This window comes from Myotis davidii, unplaced genomic scaffold (assembly GCF_000327345.1).
Source record: "Myotis davidii unplaced genomic scaffold, ASM32734v1 scaffold330, whole genome shotgun sequence".
Lineage (NCBI taxonomy): Eukaryota > Metazoa > Chordata > Mammalia > Chiroptera > Vespertilionidae > Myotis > Myotis davidii.
Genome location: NW_006283770.1, coordinates 1,482,260 through 1,502,849, shown reverse-complemented (window position 1 = coordinate 1,502,849; position 20,590 = coordinate 1,482,260). Strand labels below are relative to the sequence as shown.

The 20,590-nt window shown below is 41.2% G+C and overlaps 1 protein-coding gene across 2 annotated transcripts in view; it reads right to left on the bottom strand.

Annotated features, from left to right (window-relative positions):
- MPPED2 (metallophosphoesterase domain containing 2) overlaps positions 1 to 20,590 on the bottom strand; it is a 164,819-nt gene that overhangs the window by 108,119 nt on the left and 36,110 nt on the right. For both annotated transcript variants that reach the window (XM_006753939.2, XM_006753938.2), the window contains exon 3: positions 4,620 to 4,801. In XM_006753939.2, the coding sequence (XP_006754002.1) occupies positions 4,620 to 4,801 (182 nt within the window). The remainder of the gene's footprint in view (positions 1 to 4,619; positions 4,802 to 20,590) is intronic.

Below are 20,590 nucleotides of genomic sequence, written 5' to 3'. Positions count from 1 at the left end.
TGTGAAAGGGCACAGGCATTTGGGGAATGGGAAGAAATTAGGGGCAAATAAAAGTGGAAATAAGAAGGTGGATGTGCAATCAAATAAGATTTCCTAAGGCTCATTTGTGCAGCATCCATGGGCAGATTAGCAATATTGAAGACAGAAGCTGTTCCACAAAAACACCTCTAGCATGACATCAACCCATCTTAGACCATGAGTGTGCCTATATGTGTTAAAGGAGGCTGCTAGTCAAAGGACAACCTTTTTACCCAGGTGATGGTCCCTTCAGTAGGGATCCCAGGCCCCCGGCTGAGTATAGAGAAAGACAGAAGAACACACTTGTCAAGTGGAGTCTGGTGGACCCAAGTTCAAATCTGGAGGTCACCTCCTAGTTGGGTAACCTGAGGTAAGTTAACTTCACCAAGACTCAAGTTTCCTCATAAGTAAAAATCAGAAGCTAATACTTACCAAATAAGTTAGTATGAGGACTGCATGAAACGACACGTGATTGAAGGGTGGGGAGGGGTCGAGTATTTAGACCCCACCACCCAGACAACACATGATAGTCCAATCCCTCCTCATTTAAGCTGGACTCTAGTCCAACTTGGCCATTCATTATTTGAGTGGCCCCAGACAATTCATTTAATGTCTCTCCTGCCTCAGTTTCCCCTTCTACTGAATTTGGAGGTGGGACCTCCAAGCCTCCTACAGTCCTAACATTCTGACCAGTTAGTATAATTGTTCAGAGGGAGGCTTCTTTCCAACCTCTATTCTTATACCTGTTGGTGCCCCCTCTTCCACTCTAAATCTTTTAAAATTCCCAGTGCCAGAACCTTCTAGTGTCTGCCTTTTGGATTTTTTGACACTAGCTCTGTTGTCTCCCTCCACAAGATCTGTTGGAAGTCGTCCGTAGGCCAAGGGCTGTGTTAAGGATGATACAAGCTTTATCACAGAGTCTATACAAATGAGGACATCAGGGCTCAGAATATTAAGCAATTTATCAAGGGTATGGAATTTAACGCTGGCTCTTCCCAGCTGCTCCTGATCGTTATAAGTTACACCACCTCTCCATCCTCTTAGCTATATTCTAGTTTGAGTTCTATCTTCTTATGGCCCTGTGCTATGCTAGCTTAGCCCATAAATTACTTTGTATTAATAACGTTATGTGCTACACCTGCCAGATGACATATGTCCATATTAACCAAGACCTATCATCTCTGAATCAACAGGGAACTCATGATGGGATTCTCAGGCCTTGCAGCTGGTAGGTCAGGGTGAGATTCTAGGCACACAGGACTTTAATACATCTCTCAGATAACAGAACATGATCAAACAGCTACTCCACTTCCACCTGAACCTGCCAGAAGCTATGGCATTTTAGTTCAAGCCTAAGATCTACGAGCCTCCCAGCTGCCATAAGCGTACTCATATCACAGACAGATAAAGGAAGAGGGCTCATGCTTTGGGGTAAGAGAACTCCAGGTTTACGAATTGAGTGCACTTGGGTGGATTTTTTTAGCTTCTCTGAGCTACCTATCCTCTAAATCAGTGGTTCTCAACCTTCTGGCCCTTTAAATACAGTTCCTCATGTTGTGACCCAACCATAAAATTATTTTTGTTGCTACTTCATAACTGTAATGTTGCTACTGTTATGAATCGTCATGTAAATATCTGATATGCAGGATGGTCTTAGGCAACCCCTGTGAAAGGGTCGTTCGACCCCCAAAGGGGTCTCGACCCACAGGTTAAGAACCACTGCTCTGAATGATCTTGGGTAAGGTAACCTAACTGAGCTTCAGGTTCCTCATCTATAAAATTGGGATAACATTCACAACCTTAGATGTTGTAGAGATAGAGGAGTGCCTGGCCTGTAGAAGAAACAGGTGAGTCTATTGGGAGAATTAAAGGAGCTTAGGGATGGTCAGGTTGTTTCCAAAATCGGGGTAGTCTAGACTAGAGTAGAAAGATGGAAATCAGTTAAAGATTCATTAGACTCTTAAGTAGCTGCTGAATCTGAGGACTCATGCTGGTTGAGAGTTGGATACCCTATTACGGCATAAGCCCTAACTGATCTGATCCTTGATTCCACACTGCCAGGCTGCCTGGCAGCTGTTGCTGGAAGTATTTTTTTCAGGTAGAGAGGTTCCCAATTGAGCCAATGGGTAAAGTGTAATCACACACCATCTCTCCCTCCGAGCACCATGAGGTTGCCAGGGTAACTGCACGATTCTGGCCTTCCCTGTGGGATCTCAACTCCTCTATCCACATCCTAGCGGGCTCCCTTCCTTTAGCCTTACATTCTGCACCCCCAGTTAAGACCTTGCCCTCCTGCCTCAGAAGATCAGAGAGGAAACAGGAAGAGAAGTAACAGACCAGGCACCTGGATCTCCACATTTTATTTCCTTATCATTTTATTTTCTTAGTTACAGCACATTTCCATTTATGAAGTACTTTCCCTTATAAAATATCTCACTGTTGACTTCTAACCTACTAAATAATTCCTCTGACCTATTCTTGTTTTTACCCTCTAAATATCTGTTGGTGGTTCATGCACCACATTCCCCATTCAGTTATTAATGGCCCACAAAAACTTACTAGCGGCAATCATTTACTGATTAATCTGCACAACAATCCAGAAAGACAGGTAGTATTAATCCTTTGTTCTGCACAGGGAAACCAAGGGGAAAAGAGAGGTTAACTCTGTTGGCCAAGGTCAGTGGCTAAACAAGATTATAACCAGGATCTATCTTGTCTTATATTTCTGTGAACACTTCCCACTGTGTTATTCCCTTTCTGCACAAATCAATGTTGTCAAGGCAGCCAGATCATTTCTATGTTGAGGTTCAGTTGTCACAGAACATCTTAAAAATGTCAAAAATTCAACCCAAAATAATTTTGCCTGCTAGTAGCTCATAAATAAAAGTTGCTAAAATGAAGAGATGATAGTACTTGAAGGCAAATTGTACAGAGGCAAAAGAGAAGTGAGAGATGTGGATTACAGACCCAGCTTCTGCCACAAGGAGATGCTGAGAAAAGTCACTTAACTTCTCTACACCTCTGAGTCAGCTGTAAAAACCTAGATTATGCTGAATGGCAATCACGGTATGTGGCTGTTTTAAATGAGATGATTGAATACCTATGAAACCAGCACAAAAAATAAAGCTCCAATATCCAATGCTTGCCAAGACTGTGGTAAAAGTGGTATATTCATTCAGTCAATTAAGTGCACAGCTACAACCCCCATGGAAAGCAAGATGACAACATGAACCAGAGAGATTTTCATATCCTTGACTTAGTAATTTAACTCATACTTTATTTCAGCTTAAGAAATAAGTCAATAGAAGCAAAAAGACATACACAAACCAAGTGCACATTTCAGTGCTAGCTATCAGAGGAAAAACTGTTATTGACTGCAATGTTCATTTTAGAGGGATGTTTTATTAAATAAAAGCATAGAACCATATACATGTCATGTTGCTATTACAAAAGATAAATATGAAAATTAGACAAAATCATTTAAAATCTTACGGATACTATTAAATGAAAATAACCAAAAGTAAAAGAACAGATATGTAGTCTGATGTCAACCATATAAAATGTGGATTGCTGTGTAAGAGCACAGAAAACATCAAGAGTTATATTATTAGTCATACTTATTAATTTTTAATATTTAACTATTTTTAATGAATTTTTCATTAACATATACATTTTCTCAATTATTTAAAAATTTCTCTGACCCTGATTTAAAATTTCAACCTGAATTTCTGCGTAGTTTTTGTCGGCTGACATATTTATTCATGACATTATTTTTTCCAGAGTGGTTTTTGCTTTCTACTCTATAATTCTTTACTGTCTTTAGATATTTTAAAATCTCAGAACCCTTGCATTTCTTTCCTGCACCTAAATGGATTCTAACAAAGATCTGTCATCTTATCTAGCTATGAATAGCCAACCCCATGATTGCCTTGTAATGTTAATATTTGGCAATGCCTAACCTAGGAGTCAACATGCTTCCGATAACCCTGACCAGTGAGGGGCCTCTACAGTAACCATAAAGTTGCCATTACACTTTTGAAAGTGCAGAGGCAGGTTTCATACTCCAGGTTTTTGGAGTTTTACAGCAGGACATTTTATATTTTCCGGGGTCTAAGACACCCCTCTGGTTCTCTTACGAAAGCTGCTCTCAGCTACCCTGTGCTAGGACCTTCCCTTCATAGTCTTTTACATGCTCCTCTCTCCTTAGAAACATTCTCTTGCTAGTAGGTCATTTGTACATCTTTGCTCATCATATCTGGGAAAGATTGCAGAGCCAATGAATTAAAAATATGATTCTAGGTCTCTTGTGTGCCAATGAATGCCCTCATTAAAACAGAATGAGTAGATAAGATCGGTTTCAAAGCTTTCCATCCCTCTGCCCCAGAGCCGCCGAGGCCAGGCTCTGAAAGGATGCACAGTAAAATTAAATATCTAAAAATTCATCTTTAATTAACAGAATTGGATTAAAGCTAGACACCACGGCATATCATACGAGAAATGGCTGAGCTGGCTTCCAAGTGCTCTAATTCAATTAGGACGCAGTGAGTGACACTCGGACGGGAAAGGTTAATTGGGGGCGCCAGAACGCAATCATTCCTTACCTAACCAGTCATTAAACTTCTTAACCTCTGAGGGCAGTCCCAGCTCGGTGAAATCGCCTGTGTGGAGAAGGATGTCCCCATAAGGCATCTGGATACCATCTGTTCTGGAGTGTGTGTCTGAGATGCAGACAAAGCGCGTGTGGCCCGCTGGTTTTGGAGTGTCATATGGGATGGGGTCGACCCTAAAGTAGACATAACAGATCCCGTAACAGTTAAATACATTAGAACCCTTGTAATTGTCATCACACATACATACCAACTGATATTCGTGAACGCACCTAGACAAACTGATGCAATGGCACAAGGGACCATTGTAACCAGGGGACACTTTTGAGTGCAAAGGAGATAGCATCTCCCACCTACAATCCCAATGGGCAAATTTAAAAAGTCTTACTTACCTGGTTTAAAAATTAAAAAGACTACCTTACGGCAGAGGTGGAATTAACCAAGGAAACTGATAGAATGATTAATGGTGAAGGTTAGGGATACTGGACCCCTACTGGGGAAGCAAAATTATGCTATTTTGTCTCTCATCATGCTCCAATTGATCCCACTACTCATTAGGAAATGAATAACTAATTTATTCCTTCTTAAACATGCACAAGTCAGGCAATGAACTAATTTACGAAGAACACGGCACGTGCTTTGCCAACTGAGATGTGGAGAGACATATTAGATAGTACTAATATTTAATATCCTTTCCAGAACCGTTTGTATTTTCAAGAATCTTAGGATCTTCTTGTGTTTGCTAAGAGATTCTCAAATCAAATTGTGGGGAGGGAAGATGATGCCAAAATAACATAGCTTTTAAAAAAAACACAACATTCATTGGATGTCTAAAAACTTCGTCAACTCCTTCTTTACCACAATGAATTATCTGCAGCCCCACTGACACCTGAGGCTGCTTGGAATGCCTTGAGCAGAGATTCCATTCAGTACAAGAGTAAGCCTTTTAATGAGTGTCTATAGATACACATATGCATTAATATATGTATAGTTTTAGAGACCTAAGCACTGTGAAGTTACACTAGGGCATAAGAATCAAAAGGCAAAATGATCAACCCGAAGCAAAGAAAATGAAACAGAACATTCTCATTTAATTGAGTGTAACAAAGTGTGCTAAATAAACTTGGTAAAGAAATGCAAATCTGGCTCTTCAAGCATACAGTTTTAATTATTTAAAGGGCTGGTAGCAGAGTTAAGGATGCTTTAACTATATTAACACTATGCTGACAGCTTCCTTTAATTTCTCTGTAGGAATGCACACTTATTTTGGATCATGGGTGAAGGGAAGCAGTTATAGCTGTAAAGACAAGGCCACGAGAGAAGCAAACATGCAAAGCAGAGATTACCATGCGAAACGTTAACTAAGGACCAATATTTCATATCATATTTCATATCACAGCCCTACCCTTGACAGTTAACATGCGGCAGAGAACACACGGAAAGTCAACATAAGAATCCCTACACATCTTGCTCTGCAGGCTTGGTTTAATTTTTCTTTCCTTTTCCCACTTTTTCAAAAGAAAGAACCCTTTTTAACAATGCAATTGTAGTGAGGGGAATAAAGACATCCGTATACATCCTCATTGGTCTTGCATTTCTTTCACAGTTTACCTTTTAATTTTATTTTATCTTTAACAGAGAAGGAAAGTCAGAAAGAAGAATGAGCTTGAAGAAGACAGAAAGAAGGAAGGAGACAGGGAAGGACTGTGAACTGGTTAACACAGTGGATCTAACTGGAAACCCAAAAGGAAAGTTTACTTTCTGCAAAAAAATGAATAGGTGTTCCCTGTAAAAGTTAGAAAATAACAATGCTGTTACCATGGAGAAAATGCACTAATCCACTGAATTTTGTAAGTAACCTGGAAACACTCCTGATTGTATCCAATGTTGATTTAAAAAAAAATGTATGAAGAAGTTTGGTACCTTCTTTTCCATTACTGAGACTATTCCAATCAGCCAGGCTCTAATCTTACCACTATACCCTGTCTTCCAAAAGTAGTTCACCCAGAGAATGAATGATTGGGTTGTTCCCTGCTGCAGGAGACCATGTCACCCTCTGAAAGCGACAGGTAATATTTATCCCTCAGCCTACAGTTAGGATGCTCACTGGAATGGGACCATGCACATTTCTACTCAGCCCACCCACATCTGAATGAAAATTAAATAAATTAACCACTGGACTTTAAACACATGAATAAATTCAATATTATGTATGTCTTTATTTTCCAGTTCCCCTCAGTAACTCAGATAAGCTATGGGCACAAGTAGAGCATCAACATCCTTTATGAGCCCATCCGAAATCATCAAAGGGATGTCACAGTCATCATTTTGAATGTATTACACAGAAGGTAGCACAGATACAAACCCTTCGCTGTGAATAGGTCCCTGTTCTATGAATCTACTCAATTTAAAGAAGCAAATCATCATGTGGTATCTAATATTGTTTCCCAGCTTAGGTCTATATTGAGCAACAACTTTCCAAGACTATTGGAACACCAATTATTGAATGGCTGAAACTTCCTTCCCCATGCTACCACCTCCTCCAGAGAAACTAGTAACTATCCAACAGATTGAACATGAAATAAAGGCCAAGGAATAGAAAAAAAAAAAAAAACAGAAGACAGAAAATAGGGAGAAAATGTCTTATTATTGAACTGAAATAAAATGAGTCAGAAGTATACAGAAACAGTGGTGGAGAAGGCTCACCTATCACTACCACCAACTTGATGTCATCAAAGAGAAACAATTTGTAGGCACTTAGGAGAGACATGGAGAATTGATTTAGGTAGCGACCTGGGGAAGGGGAGGGCCTGAAGATGCAAATGTGGAATTTATATACATCCCCTGACCCAGAAACACTGATGTCCTTTGTTACCCACAGGACTAAGTACCAGAAGACAAGATGGTGCAGCCTGTCAGAGCCAGCTGCAGGATAACATGACAAATATCACCTGGGGCGGGGGGGTGATAGGAAGGAAGACATTTCCACCCAAAGACATTCAGAGCTGCAAATAAGACGTCTAGTAGAGTAGGCAAGTTGCAGTGAATATAATTAAAGTCGAGACAACCTTAGGGAAGCTACTATTTCCAAGTTGGGCATTTGGTAAACACTTTGAAAAATCAAGACAGACAAACATTTTCACTGTAAATGCGTGTGTAAGGGGGAGCCTGATGGCCATGGCAACATTTACCTATTCACATTGTGTGAGACCCTCCTGCTACATTTTCCCTCCTAGTTAACATCTTTACTGCTTACTGTTTATGCTGCAGACTTCTCAAATGACCTAACATTTCCCCCAAGGCACCATGTCAAATATCCCAGCAAGTAAGTCTCTTACCAAGGCAATCTAACCCCTAGAGCCAGATTCAAATATCAGAATGAGATTTGCACGTACATCTGAGTACACCCAGGGGAAAACAAGATGACATGGGAAGATGAGAAGAAAACACGGCATCATAAAATCCCAGAGCTGGACAAAACCTTAGGGGCCATTGGGTTCAATGCTTTATACAAAGTTTGAACACCCTCCCCTCTTCCTACCTACCTGCCATAAATTTTCTTTCCAAGGTTTCCAGAGAAGGGGGGGTCCTGGGCCCTCTCCCCTCCCCCAGGGCAGCCCATTCTGGGTTTTGATAGCTCTCCTTGCTAGAAACTTTTGGATCCAGAGTCTGCACCTCTGAGAAAGCTGAGCACGGTCCAAAGAGACTTGGCCTGGAGCCTGAGGACTGAGTAACAACTTTGGCTGCATTACTCACTTTGGACAAGTTATTTCATTCTTTCGCTCTTCATTTTTTTTTCTCATTTGTAGGATGGGAATAATAATGGGAATAATAATGCCTAACCTGCTAAGTTGCTATGGGGATATAAATTGTCAAGCATTGGGTCTGGCACACAGCACGTGCTCAGAAAGTAGAGGTGCAGAATGATGTAAGAGTAGAGCACGTTCAGCTACACAGCCAGACTGTGGGGCTCCGAATCCCATTCCATATTTATTCACAGTGTGACACCAAGCAAGGTGCTTAACTCCTATGCCTTGGTTTCCTCGTCAATAAAATGGGTATAAAAATAGTACCTCCTCATAAGACTGCTGTGAGGATGAAGAGGGATAACGTGTTCAGAGCATGCAGAACAGTGTCTGACACACAGCAGACAATAAATGTTAAGGCTTTTTTCACTAGCTAGTAGTATTTTTACAACTATTAATAGTAGTATCCTTTAGTTTCTCTGACCTCCATTTCTTCTGTTACAAGGAGATAATAACAGCTACCACATAGACTTTGTGAGAATTAAAAGTCACATACACATCACCTAGCACAGTAGAGGGCACATAAGCCACAGTAAACAAACACATTTATTTCTTACTGTCACTTCCTTAACCCTATTTCTGAAATGACAGAGAATAAGAACTCAGTCCCTTTTCCATCTGATAGTCCTTCAAATATTTGAGGACACATACGATAACCCCCTGAAAGCTTCTCTACTCCAGTTGAGGAGCCACACTTTCTTCAGCATTCTTTGTGTGATGGGATTTCACATGTCCTCAGAATCTTGGTGATCTCCCAGGTGCAATCCTACTGGTCGGAAGCCCTCCCTCTGCAGTGTCAGAATTCCCACGGGCCATGGGAATTCCTGGACCAGTGAGCTGTTTCTCAAAGACAAATGCAAGTATAGGTGACAGAGAGCCGACAGTGCCAGACACATGGGCGGACTTTCCTAGAGGCCTGAGCTATCATCTTAAACCATTTTCTAATCAAGTCTCTAGGTTTTGTTCCAAGCCGCAAATCTTCCTCTTGAAACTCGATTGTCAAATGTTTACATATCTCATTGCATATTCAAATAAATAAACCATTCTTATTTATTCAGTCTTGGCACATTAGGCTTTTTTTTTTTTTTTTTACCCATAAAAAATAATATGACAGTATTATTGCTTCCACTATGGAATCCTCTCCTGGCCATATGTGTTATTTTTTCCAATAACAAATTCATACAGCCTTGCAAGTTCCATTGCTAGAGCTTCAGAAAAGCTGTTATCATGTGGTTTGTGATGACGTGGGTTTCTTTTTTAAGGCCATGTGTGCAATAAAAGCCTCATGTACACAATTAGCCTAATAATTCAGTGTCAGGATAGAATATAACCCTTACAAAGCATTTTAGAGGGATCTGAATGTATTTACCATCCCCCTTGAAAATCTTGATGTTGTTGCGTACGCACTCCACTGACTTTATTTTTAAAAAGTTTTCCAATGTGACATTAAAGCTTTCATTTTTACCCAGAAAATTTAGACGGCTTGAAAAGTTAAAATTATTTGTGATGTTACACCTCCCATTCTATATATAGTGTTAGACAAAGATAAGCAAAACCCACTAGCAAAACAATGAATAAACAAATACTAAGCTTAAATTAGTAAAATCACAGAATTTTGGGATTGGAAGGGACCTTAGAGATGATCAAATCCTGTGTTTCATGTCTTTAAATTCCCTGTTCATGGTTTTTGCCCTACTCATGTATACGATTATTTAAATTTTGTTGTCTCTTACAGTTTTTGCACAGTTTTTTTTTTTAGTTTTGCCCTAAATAATGGCATCATGAAGTCGTGAATTGGATATGTGCTGGTTGGATTTTCAACCACACACTAAAACAAACAATAACTATTAAAATTCTGTCTAAGGTTTGTCCACTCTACGGAACCAGAACTCAGGTTTTCTAACTTCCACTTCCCTTCCCCACCAATTAATTTTGGGAGCTGAAAATATGCCTGCACTTGGAGAATGAAAACGATACAAATTTAAAAATGCCAGCAAATCAATCGCCTAAACTCCTATAGTCATTAATATCTACAGAGACTGCTCAAAATGAATGGAATTCACTATCATACAAAAAAAAATTCTAAGTTTTAATGCTCTGGGAACTTACCCCTCAAAGTTGAATGGAGTCTCTTAAAACCTCCACTGAGGGAGTGAGCAATATCAAACTTGATTTTTAGAATACTAATAAAGATAAAAAGTATTCATGCTCAAGGGTGTCCAGGCTGATGTGGAGACTGACTGTGTTCCAAAACATAGGTATCTTCAGAGGAACTACTTTAATTAACAGAAAAGTCCTCATTAAAAACAGCCCAGCATGTAGAATCCAGGGCTGCCTGCACTCTCTCCATGCTGGTTGGCTATTAGCTGTGACCCTGAGCAAGTCATTTCCTATCCTCTAGCCTGTTCCTCAAGTGTGAAAAGAGGGACAGAACCAAACGATGCCCAAGTGATGAGCTGCATGATTTCTATGACACTATTAACTTGTACAAGACTTCAGAAACAACCCAGTCTCCTTCGTAGCTGAAAACATGTTCTTTTCCTTACAGTTTTATTTTGTGTTCCAGGCAATCTATAATAATAAAAGAGTAATATGCTAATTAGACAGGACAAAGCCAGGGCTGCGAGGACCCAAGGCAGAGGAGGCGGCCACTACTGTGGCGGCGGCGGGGGCCGAGCCCCTTGCACACATTTTGTGCATCAGGCCTCTAGTGCAAAGATAAATGCAGTCCAGATCTCTCCAATTATAATCAGAATTAGCAAGGCTACGTATAAAAATATGTGGAACTGCAATTTAGGACTATAGACAGAATGTCCAGGTATATCTAGTGTAAAAGAGAACAAAGGAGCCAAAATTCCAATTACCACAATAAAACCAAAATGAAAACATACGTGATTTAAGTAGGTGCTTCAGAAACAGGGCTGCTCTCTTTTTCCTAAAACTAAGAGCTGGTAAACTTCTAGCTTGGACCTCATGCCCCAGAATAGAAAAGGTGCTGAACCACATAAATAAATTCACATTTGTACCAAGGACACCACTTTCCTTTGACCACTGAACTGCTGTATCAACACTGTTCTATCACCAACTAATTACAGCTAACAAAACCCACTGCACAGAGTGTGTCTCGTCTATTTTTTCCTAGTACGAAAGTACAGTGCTGACATTCAATGAATATTAAGTGGTAACGATTTAATTCTTTGAGCACTGCATATAATATGAATTCACGGTCCTTGTACTAGTTCCATTTGAGATGTTTTGGTGTCCCTCAAGCTAGCTACTGTGCAAGCTACAGAAGCCTCTCAGATGGCATACTGTTGGGGCATAAGTATCCCAGTGGATAGAGGTGTACTGGCCAGGGTTAAATGTTTCCACGCCTTTAACCTAGCAACCAAGTCAATGGGCTTACCTGAGGGCTGGCCTTGCATTTGAGAAAAGAAGCCGTGTGACACTGTACTGCATGTGTCATTCCATACTGCCAATCAGTCAGTCAACAACCATTTCTTAAGCACCTACTTGTGTGCCAGGTGCCACAGTAGGCTCTGGGACGATAAAGAAGCAACAAGGGTGGGTCCTTCCGAGATTCTGCAGTTCATTTGTCAATTCATTATTCAACAAATGCTTATTAGCACGCCTGATTTCTGCTCAGTCATTTACGGTATTCATTTCACAAGCACTTATGAAGCCTTCTATGGACCAAAGGTGGTGTGGTGCTAGGTGCTAGGGAGACAGCTATAACCAAGGCAGAGATGTCCCTGGGATATGTAAACGGGTGACTTACACAACAACATGCAAAGTGTCATAATAAAGGATGTGCGAGGCACTGTGGGGAAAAGGAGAAATGCCTGGCATTGCTTTGAGAGCTGGGAAAAACGGGATATTACCGTGGGCAAGAACACAAGGTAGTGTGTCAATTTCAAATGCCTGGGACAAAGGATCTTAGGCTCAGAAAGGAGAGGCATGAGAGTGGCTTGAAGCTGGAACATGAATTGGGACTTAAACAAGCACTAGGCTTAGAAAATCGAGCGGCAGAGAAGAGCTGATCAGGCAACAGCAGGGGGGTAGGGACGAGCTTAGCGCATTTAGGGATTGTGAGTAAGGAGGCATGGCTGGGGCAGAGTCTCTGTGACAGTGAGCAGTGGAAGGTTTGAAAAACTGGTGGGATTGGGGCCAGACCACAGAAAGCCAGACTGTGGGGCCTGAACCAGCCCTGGAGGCTGTGAAAAACATCCTCCTCCTCCTCCATCATCCACTGAAAGGTACAGGGTAGGGAGGGGGTCACCAAGAAAGCTGGCCTTTAGGAAAGGCACAGTGGCCTCGTGCAGGGTGTGAGGGTGGTAGGGGTGGGGTGGGAGGGCATGAAAGGAAAGGAGGCTGGCTGGAAATTAACTACAAAACTCTAGACTTATGATGATAGAGCCAAGCCCAGTCAAAATGAAAACAGAAAGGAGAGGACATGAAAAAAGGCAGTAGAAACCCGATGACGGTATGATAAACAGAAACTATCATGAGTTTGACTGTAAATGAGGGCTGGAGAAGTAGTCCAAAATGAATGACAACATCCTTCACCATTAGGTCTCCTGGAGCTCCTTCCTGTCCCAGTTTTTATCATTGATCTGGTGCTATGACTGAATGTTTGTCTCTCTTCCTCTAAAATTCCTATGTTGAAGCCCAAATCCCCAATGTGACAGCATTTGCAGGTGAAGTCTTTGGGGGGGTAGTTAGGTCATGAGGGTGGAACCCTTGGAAATGGGATTAGTGGCCTCATAAAAGAGGCACAAGAAAGGTGACCTCTGTCTCTCTGTGTCTCGGCCATCTGAGGACAGAGCAGGAAGGTGGCCTTCTAACAAGCGAAAAAGGGGGCCAGCAGACTACCCCATAGGCAAGAGTCCCAATGCATGTTTGTAGGAAGAAAGACTAGAAAGAAAACACAACACATTCCTCTAAATCTTGTCTCTGTCTACTTTTGAGCTACAGCAGCAGAGTTTCAGAGTTGTGACAGGCTCCATCCATACAGCCTACAAAGCCTAAAATATTTACTGTCTGGACCTTAATAGGAAAAAGTTTGTCCACACCTAATTTTGTCACTCAATAAACATTTGTTAAGCAACAATATATGTTAGTCACCTTGTTACTAATAAGCATGCCTGATAATTAGCAGCATCTACTATGTGCAATGGGCTTTTCCTATATTAATACATTTAATCTTCTCAAGATTTTCATATAGGGTGTATGTGTGTGTGTTTGTGTGTGTGTGTTTGTGTTCTGTATTCTTCAAATTTTGCTTAAAGTTACCTAATAAGTTTGGGACTTTGGCTATGGATCCTGACTAAACCATGATTTTCCACCTTTTGCTATGCAACTGTGTTTCTCCAAAGATTGGGGAAAATTTTAAGATTTTGGAATAAGCATCCTTTTAATAGAAGGCTGAGCCCTCTGGGCATTATCTGGTCCCATAGGGACACAAATTTTTATCCTTTGGGCTAGGTTACAAATTTGTAACTAACTGATAGGTAAGTGAAAGCAATGCAAATAACTCTTATCTATAGGTGCAAATGAATTCTGCCTAATGGAGGTTCAATTGACTCCCTCCCCTCCAGGTTTGCATCCATTTGTAAATTTGTTTCACCATTCTTTTATTCCAGATGAATTTGAGGTTTTGATTCCCTCATTTATTAATGAGTTAAATAAAATTTTTGAAGAAGAGTAGATTTTATATCTGTGTGAGAGTCAGGATTCTTAAGAATTCTTCTTTTACAGAAGTCACCAAGATGACATGTTTACCATACTGAACATCCCATTTTTGCTTGGGAAGGCATCATCATACCAAAATGTAACCAACATGACCATAAATTACATACACCTACATATACCTACATACGTGTGGGGGTAGGGAGAGTAGGAGAGAACAAAGTGATGAAGGGTCATGTCAGGGGTTCACTTATGTCACCTACAGCATCAACAAAACCTGGTTTTGGACCACAGCTCTGCCTCCGCCTAGCTTTGAGAACCTGGGCAAATTACTAAACTTCTCTAAGGCTCAGTTATCTCATTTATAAATGGGGAATGATAACAGCAGTTGCCCCATAAAGTTGATACAAAGATTAAATAACTATTGCTTAGAGCTATTTAAACAACTGGTTCACATTAAGTGCTAAATAAGGATTGGCCATCATTATTAAGATGTTTCCATGAGAATATTGATGAAAGGAATTAGTTCTAGTTGGGGATGGGAGGTCTTCATACAGTGGTTATATTTTATCTGGGGTAGTAGGAGTTCACCAAGCAAACAGCTAAGGTGATGTCATTTGACATAAAAGGAGCAGTATTTTTTTTTAAAATAAAGACAGGAATGAAGATGAGGAAGGTGAGTCAGAGTATCAGGTTGCCAGAAGGTAATTCCCTGGTGGATACTGCATTTCTAAGGTGACCTGGGCTTTCCTCAAGTTGTTGAAGTTCGTACCTCTCTACTTCAAGGCTGTATGAGGATTGCTAAAGCCAAGAAGGGATGCGTCATCCAGATACCAATTTTCAAGAAATCCAGACACCAAGTCAGCATGACTATCGTTATGACTACTCACCCAGTTCAGGCAGCCATCAGGAACAAGGGGTTATTTTATTCCAAACTTTATAAAAACAATAAGTATTAGCCAAGAATGGCTGAGCCCAATGTACAGACCACATTTTATAGAGGCCAAACTTCATTAAAAGTTCTTTAACAGCTTACATAATCTCTCTCTCTCTCTCTCTCTCTCTCTCTCGGCCCTTCGTTCTGTTCCCACAGCCTCATAAAGAGAATGGCCCAGAGCGTGGTGGAGGTCATGGAGGACGCCAAGGGCAAGGTCCAGGAGAACCTCCTGGCCAACGGAGGTAGGTCGCTCGCGCGGTCACCGCGTGCCTCCTGGGCTCCTGCTCGCCCACGGGCAGCCCCAGTGTGGCCACGCAGCAGTGACCGAGATGATAGGACCCAATATTTCTCTCTCCCCCCTCCCTCCCCCTTCCTCCTTCCCTCCCTCTCTCTCTCTCTGTCCCTCTCCCTGTCTCCCCTATACACCCAAGAAAATAATACACAAATCCAACAACTGCAATTATACACTGGTTCTTATCCTGGCCAGATCCAATTTCTTTCTGTGCCTGATTACATGTCATTTCTACATTCTTTATTTGTCTCCTAATAGTTCACATATAAAATTACCCTGTCGTATTTCAAATCAGTGACTTTCCTGGATACTTGGGATAAAGGGAATACACTTCAGGTAATTCTTACTTAGTTCTGTGTCTTGACATTTGCTAAAAAATTACTGGAAAGCACCGTGTTTGCATAATTCTATCTGCTCCTTTTCATCCCTGCATATAACCATTTAAATGCTGGCCTGGAGTGTGAATTCTGCAAAACTGCATATTGTAGCATCCTGCAGCTCTGATAAGACCCAGGCACGTCACCCCTCTCTTTCTACTAGACTAGAGCAATGATGGATAAGATGAAAAGAAGGTTAGACCACTTTAGTTTTGTGGCAGGAATATAGCTTCCTCAAAAAGCCTCTCTTTTTTTTAAAAAAAAAAAAAAGGCAATAAAAAACCTTACAGGTACTCCCTGTGCCCTACTGTCAGATACCATCCACCCCCAGTCTCAGGAGGTTCTGCTGTGTGATTCTTTCAGGCTCTCTCCCTCATGAAGAGGTGAACACGTGACCACTGCCATCCATAAAGGCTGAAGTGAGTGTACTTAGCTAAAGGGCATTGCAATAATTTTTCTCTTGCACGTGAGAAAGTTAGCCTTGAAAATTCTCTGGCTCACTGCCTGTTTTTAAATCATCTTTTTACGGAGGGGTGGCCAATGGAGCATATTACATTAGAACCAAACCCCTCTCATTCCCATATTAATTGCTTTTAAAAACAACAACAATAACAATTATGATGATGATGATGGTGATGATAAAAATAGTAATAATAACAATAAAGGATGGTTGCCCCTATCAAGCCTCCAGGCTTGCTTTCAAGGCAGTGCTAAAGACTAGAAGATGTTTTAAGAGGCAATGCCTCCAAATGCCCACCTTAGAAAAGCAATCCTGGCTGACAAATTAAACTCGATCGGGGCTGGCGGTGTTCTGTGCAGACGTGATTCCTTTGGAATCTAGGGTGAGTGGTGGCCTGAGAAAGTCACTGAAAAGATTTATACCCTGACTACAAATCAGCTTCTGATTGCAAAGAAATGATTGTCTTTCCCACCCATGTTTTAGCACGCATATACCAGAAAAAAAAAGTGAGAATCATGAACCCATGTCAGTAAGCACAGCCTATCTAAAATACACTTTCTCCTCTTTTGTCTTGACTCTTAAAGAGGAGAAAGTGGGGGCATATCTGCAATACTATCAACAATAAAAATAAATGTCTGCTACAGGACCCATGGCAGGGCAGAATTCCCATGATGGCCTGGTGGAAGGGATGAGGCCTAGGAGATACGGACAAGCTCACACTTGGTGCTCCCACAGCTTGCTGGACTGAAGCGGTGGGCTTTTTTGTTCCTCTCCTCACTCCTCTGTGAAAGGGGAAACTTCAGCCAGGCCGGTCAGAGTCCCCAGTAAGAAAGGCACAGCCCTCTCCCAGGACCTCCCTCCGGGTCTGGTTCTGGCAGGCCCTTTCTCGATAAGAGAACACAAACCAGGTGAATCTGTACATAGTGCTGCCGGGTTTCTGGGTTAAAGCGTTTTTTCACAAGAGTATAACTCACTCAACTTGTTCTCCGCAAACTGGATTCCTGTGGGAAAGTTCCAGTTACAACGTAAACCCAGGTCAACTATTTTACCCTTTCTGACCTGCCTACTGTTCTCTTCATCTTTAACTCTCGCATTGGTACAACCCTTCATGCTTTTCCAAAAAGCTGCTTCATAAATAATCGGATCTCATCCTCAACTCTATGTAAAAAGGGCAGTGTTATTATTCCCATAAGATTCAGATGGGTGGAGTGACTCACTCGTGGCCAATGTTACCAACAGATCGGGATCCAGGCTCTATGCTTCCCAAATCCCAGTAATAAAAATAATAAGAACACATATGTAATACCTTAATCAATCAAATAAATTAAAAAAATAATGGCTACCATCAATGAATGCTTCTTACCATGCATCAGGCACCATGCCAAGCACTTGATGAACATTACCTCATCCATTCCTTGCATGAACCCTATAAGGTGGTTTTATTAATCCCATTTTACAGATGAGACATACTGGGTTTATGAGGCTAAATAATTTTCCCAAGGTCAAAGATGCCATAAATGATGAAGCCTCAGTTACAAAAGGGAGCCTGTCTGAGTCCCGGCTTAGTCACTGCTATACTGACTCCTAGTCCAATACTTCTTTTCTACACACATCTAATGGTAAATTCAAGCAATGAAAGTTTTCTCCAGATCTGAAGTATTCAAATATTAGGTATTACTTTTAAGTACCTAATAAACGTTTGAAATTCCAGTTTTGCCCACTCTGATGCTGTCCAACAGAAAACACTCCAAAACTATAAAGTGCTATTTTTGACAGGTATGCTTACCGGTCCAAATACCATTTGGTTCCATCTCTTAGTTCATTTCACAGAAAAACAGATGTTCCATATAAATTCCTGCATGAAATTTACTAGAATCCCCAGAAAACTTTATGAACATAGTAAGTGCTCCAGACAAACAGCATGGATTCAAATCCCAAGTATTATGAACTGACAACCTCTGGAACGAGAGCAAGTCACTGAGCCTCAGGCTTCAGTTTTCTCATGTTTGCATTAGGGATAAAAATACTTACCTCCTAGAGATGTTGGGAGAAAGTAAGGAGGAAGCACGGGGCACAGTGTAAAGGACCAATCATTATCATAACTATTATCGTTTTATACTTATTTCTGGCTCTGCAGAATTTCTCAGGATCGCCCTAGTTTCACTAAGTTGACAAAATCCGACTCCTCTCCTTAATGAAGTGTTCCAACACTCTCTTATATCCTGATAATAAAGCACGCAGTCCTCTAACTGGGAGAGAACATACCATCTCGTCATTTATAATTCAGCTCCGACTCTCAAAATTATTATTCACCAGGTACTATTAAAACTGTCAAGTCCTCTAGGTCACCCAAGTACTCGTGTCAAATGGGTGTTATTTTACACAAAGTAATGTGTTAATTCAGTCAAATAAGAGCCACCTGAGAAACCAGAATCACAAAGGACAAGCCAATTCCCCTGACCTACACAGGGGAGGGTGCCCAAAATAGGAGAAATGATTATTTTACTGTGGAAAAAAAGAGCTTTCCCCCCTCCTGATTATAAAAGATATGCTTAGTAAAGTTAGCAAAATTAAGAACATGTGCATAAAAAGCAAAGAAAGCTGAACCCCCAGAAATAGTCACCAGCAACATTTTGGTATCTTTCCATTTTGTCTTCCCGCTGTGCATTTTTAAAACATAATTGGCATCATTCTGCACTCAGAATGTTATATTCTGGGATTTCTTCTCTTTTTGCTCCACTTAAACCATTATAACGTCAGCGTTTTCAATGTTGCTGCAGACTCTGTATAAACGTTTTCACTGGGTGCAGGATATTGCATGAGTTAGTGTTGTCATAATTTTCTTAACCGTTTCTCTTTGCTGAACTCCCCCAAAAGGCTTTTAAGCTGTCAAGCTCAGGCAAGATTTCTAGACACACCACCTTAACAACGGGGCCTGCCTGTGGTCATGGACTGGGCCATTCTGGGAACTAGCTGCATAACTTCTCACCATTAAGTGAGAAACACCGTGGGTCCTACTCTCCAAATGCCAACAGACCAGACGTTCAGCGATGTGTGAACCCCAAATGCCAGCAGTTCTGGGCACAATTACAGCAACTCCTCTAAGATAAATAAAATCATGTTCTCCACGGTCCTGGCCACCCACAGTGAGCAGAGGGAAGAGCACAAACACCTCCCCCACTGAAGTCTGTGCTCCAATGCAAACACAGGGCACAGACGTATCTGCTTCTCTCCTCTTCCCCTCTACGGTTCATTTCCAAAAATCGCTGTTCCATCACCACTCAGCACCATTTGCCACCACCAACTGCACCATAAAACCTACTTTTAAAAATCACGTATCATGTTTGTTATATTTTTTTTTTCAGGGGGAAAAAAAAGAGAGATCTTAAAAGTTCTCACCACAAGAAAAAAAATTGTAACCATGTGGTGATGGATGTTAACTAGACCTATGGTGGTGATCATTTTGCAATATATACATATGTCAAATCATTAGACTATACATCCAAATGAATACAATAGTATATGTTACTTATATATCAACCAGAGGCCTGGTGCATGAAAATCGTGTATTCGGGGGGTCCATCAGCCCAGCCTGAGGTCGGGGGTTTCACAGTCTGGGAGCCCTCTGGGGGATGCCCGACTGATGGCTTAGGCCCGCTCCTGCCACCGCTTCTGCGCTCGCCAGCCATGAGCTGGGCTCAGGGCTTCTGGCTGAGTGGCTCACTCCCTGTGGGAGCACACAGACCACCAGGGGGCAGCTCCTGTGTTAAGCATCTGCCCCCTTGGTCAGTGTACGTCATAGTGACTGGTCATTCCACCATTCAGTCGATTTGCATATTAGCCTTTTATTATATAGTGTTTAATAACTATAAAAATGAATAGGGAAAAAAAGGTGGAGGTAAAAGCAGAGGGTAGGAACAAACAACATGGACCTTGTGTACAGTCGCAGAATGCAATTGTCATGCTCACTCATTACCTTCATGCTCAGCCGTGATCATCATCTCAAGATCCAAAATGTAGTGCCAGGTCTTTCGAAATTGGGAACAGTGGTGTCAAGAAACAACTTGTGAATTATTTTTGCATTTCCCACAGTTAAAACAAAAAAACAAACACAGATTTTTTTTCCAAGCAGTGAAAGTTTCCACACAGAGAAGATATTTGTGAAATTCTAGGCACAGTAGCTGGACTTTTAAACATCTTTATTGCTCCTGTTAAAAACAAGACTGAGAAATAGGATAGAGATTGAAAGTCAGGATGGCCTGGTGGGAAAGAAGAGGCCTTGTCGCAAGAAAAGCTGGGATTGAATTCTGATCAAGCCTCATCAAGCAGTTTTCTGTGAGTATTAAATATGGCATCTACACCTCCAACCACCATCACTGGCAAAGAGCAGGTGTGTCTTCCACGC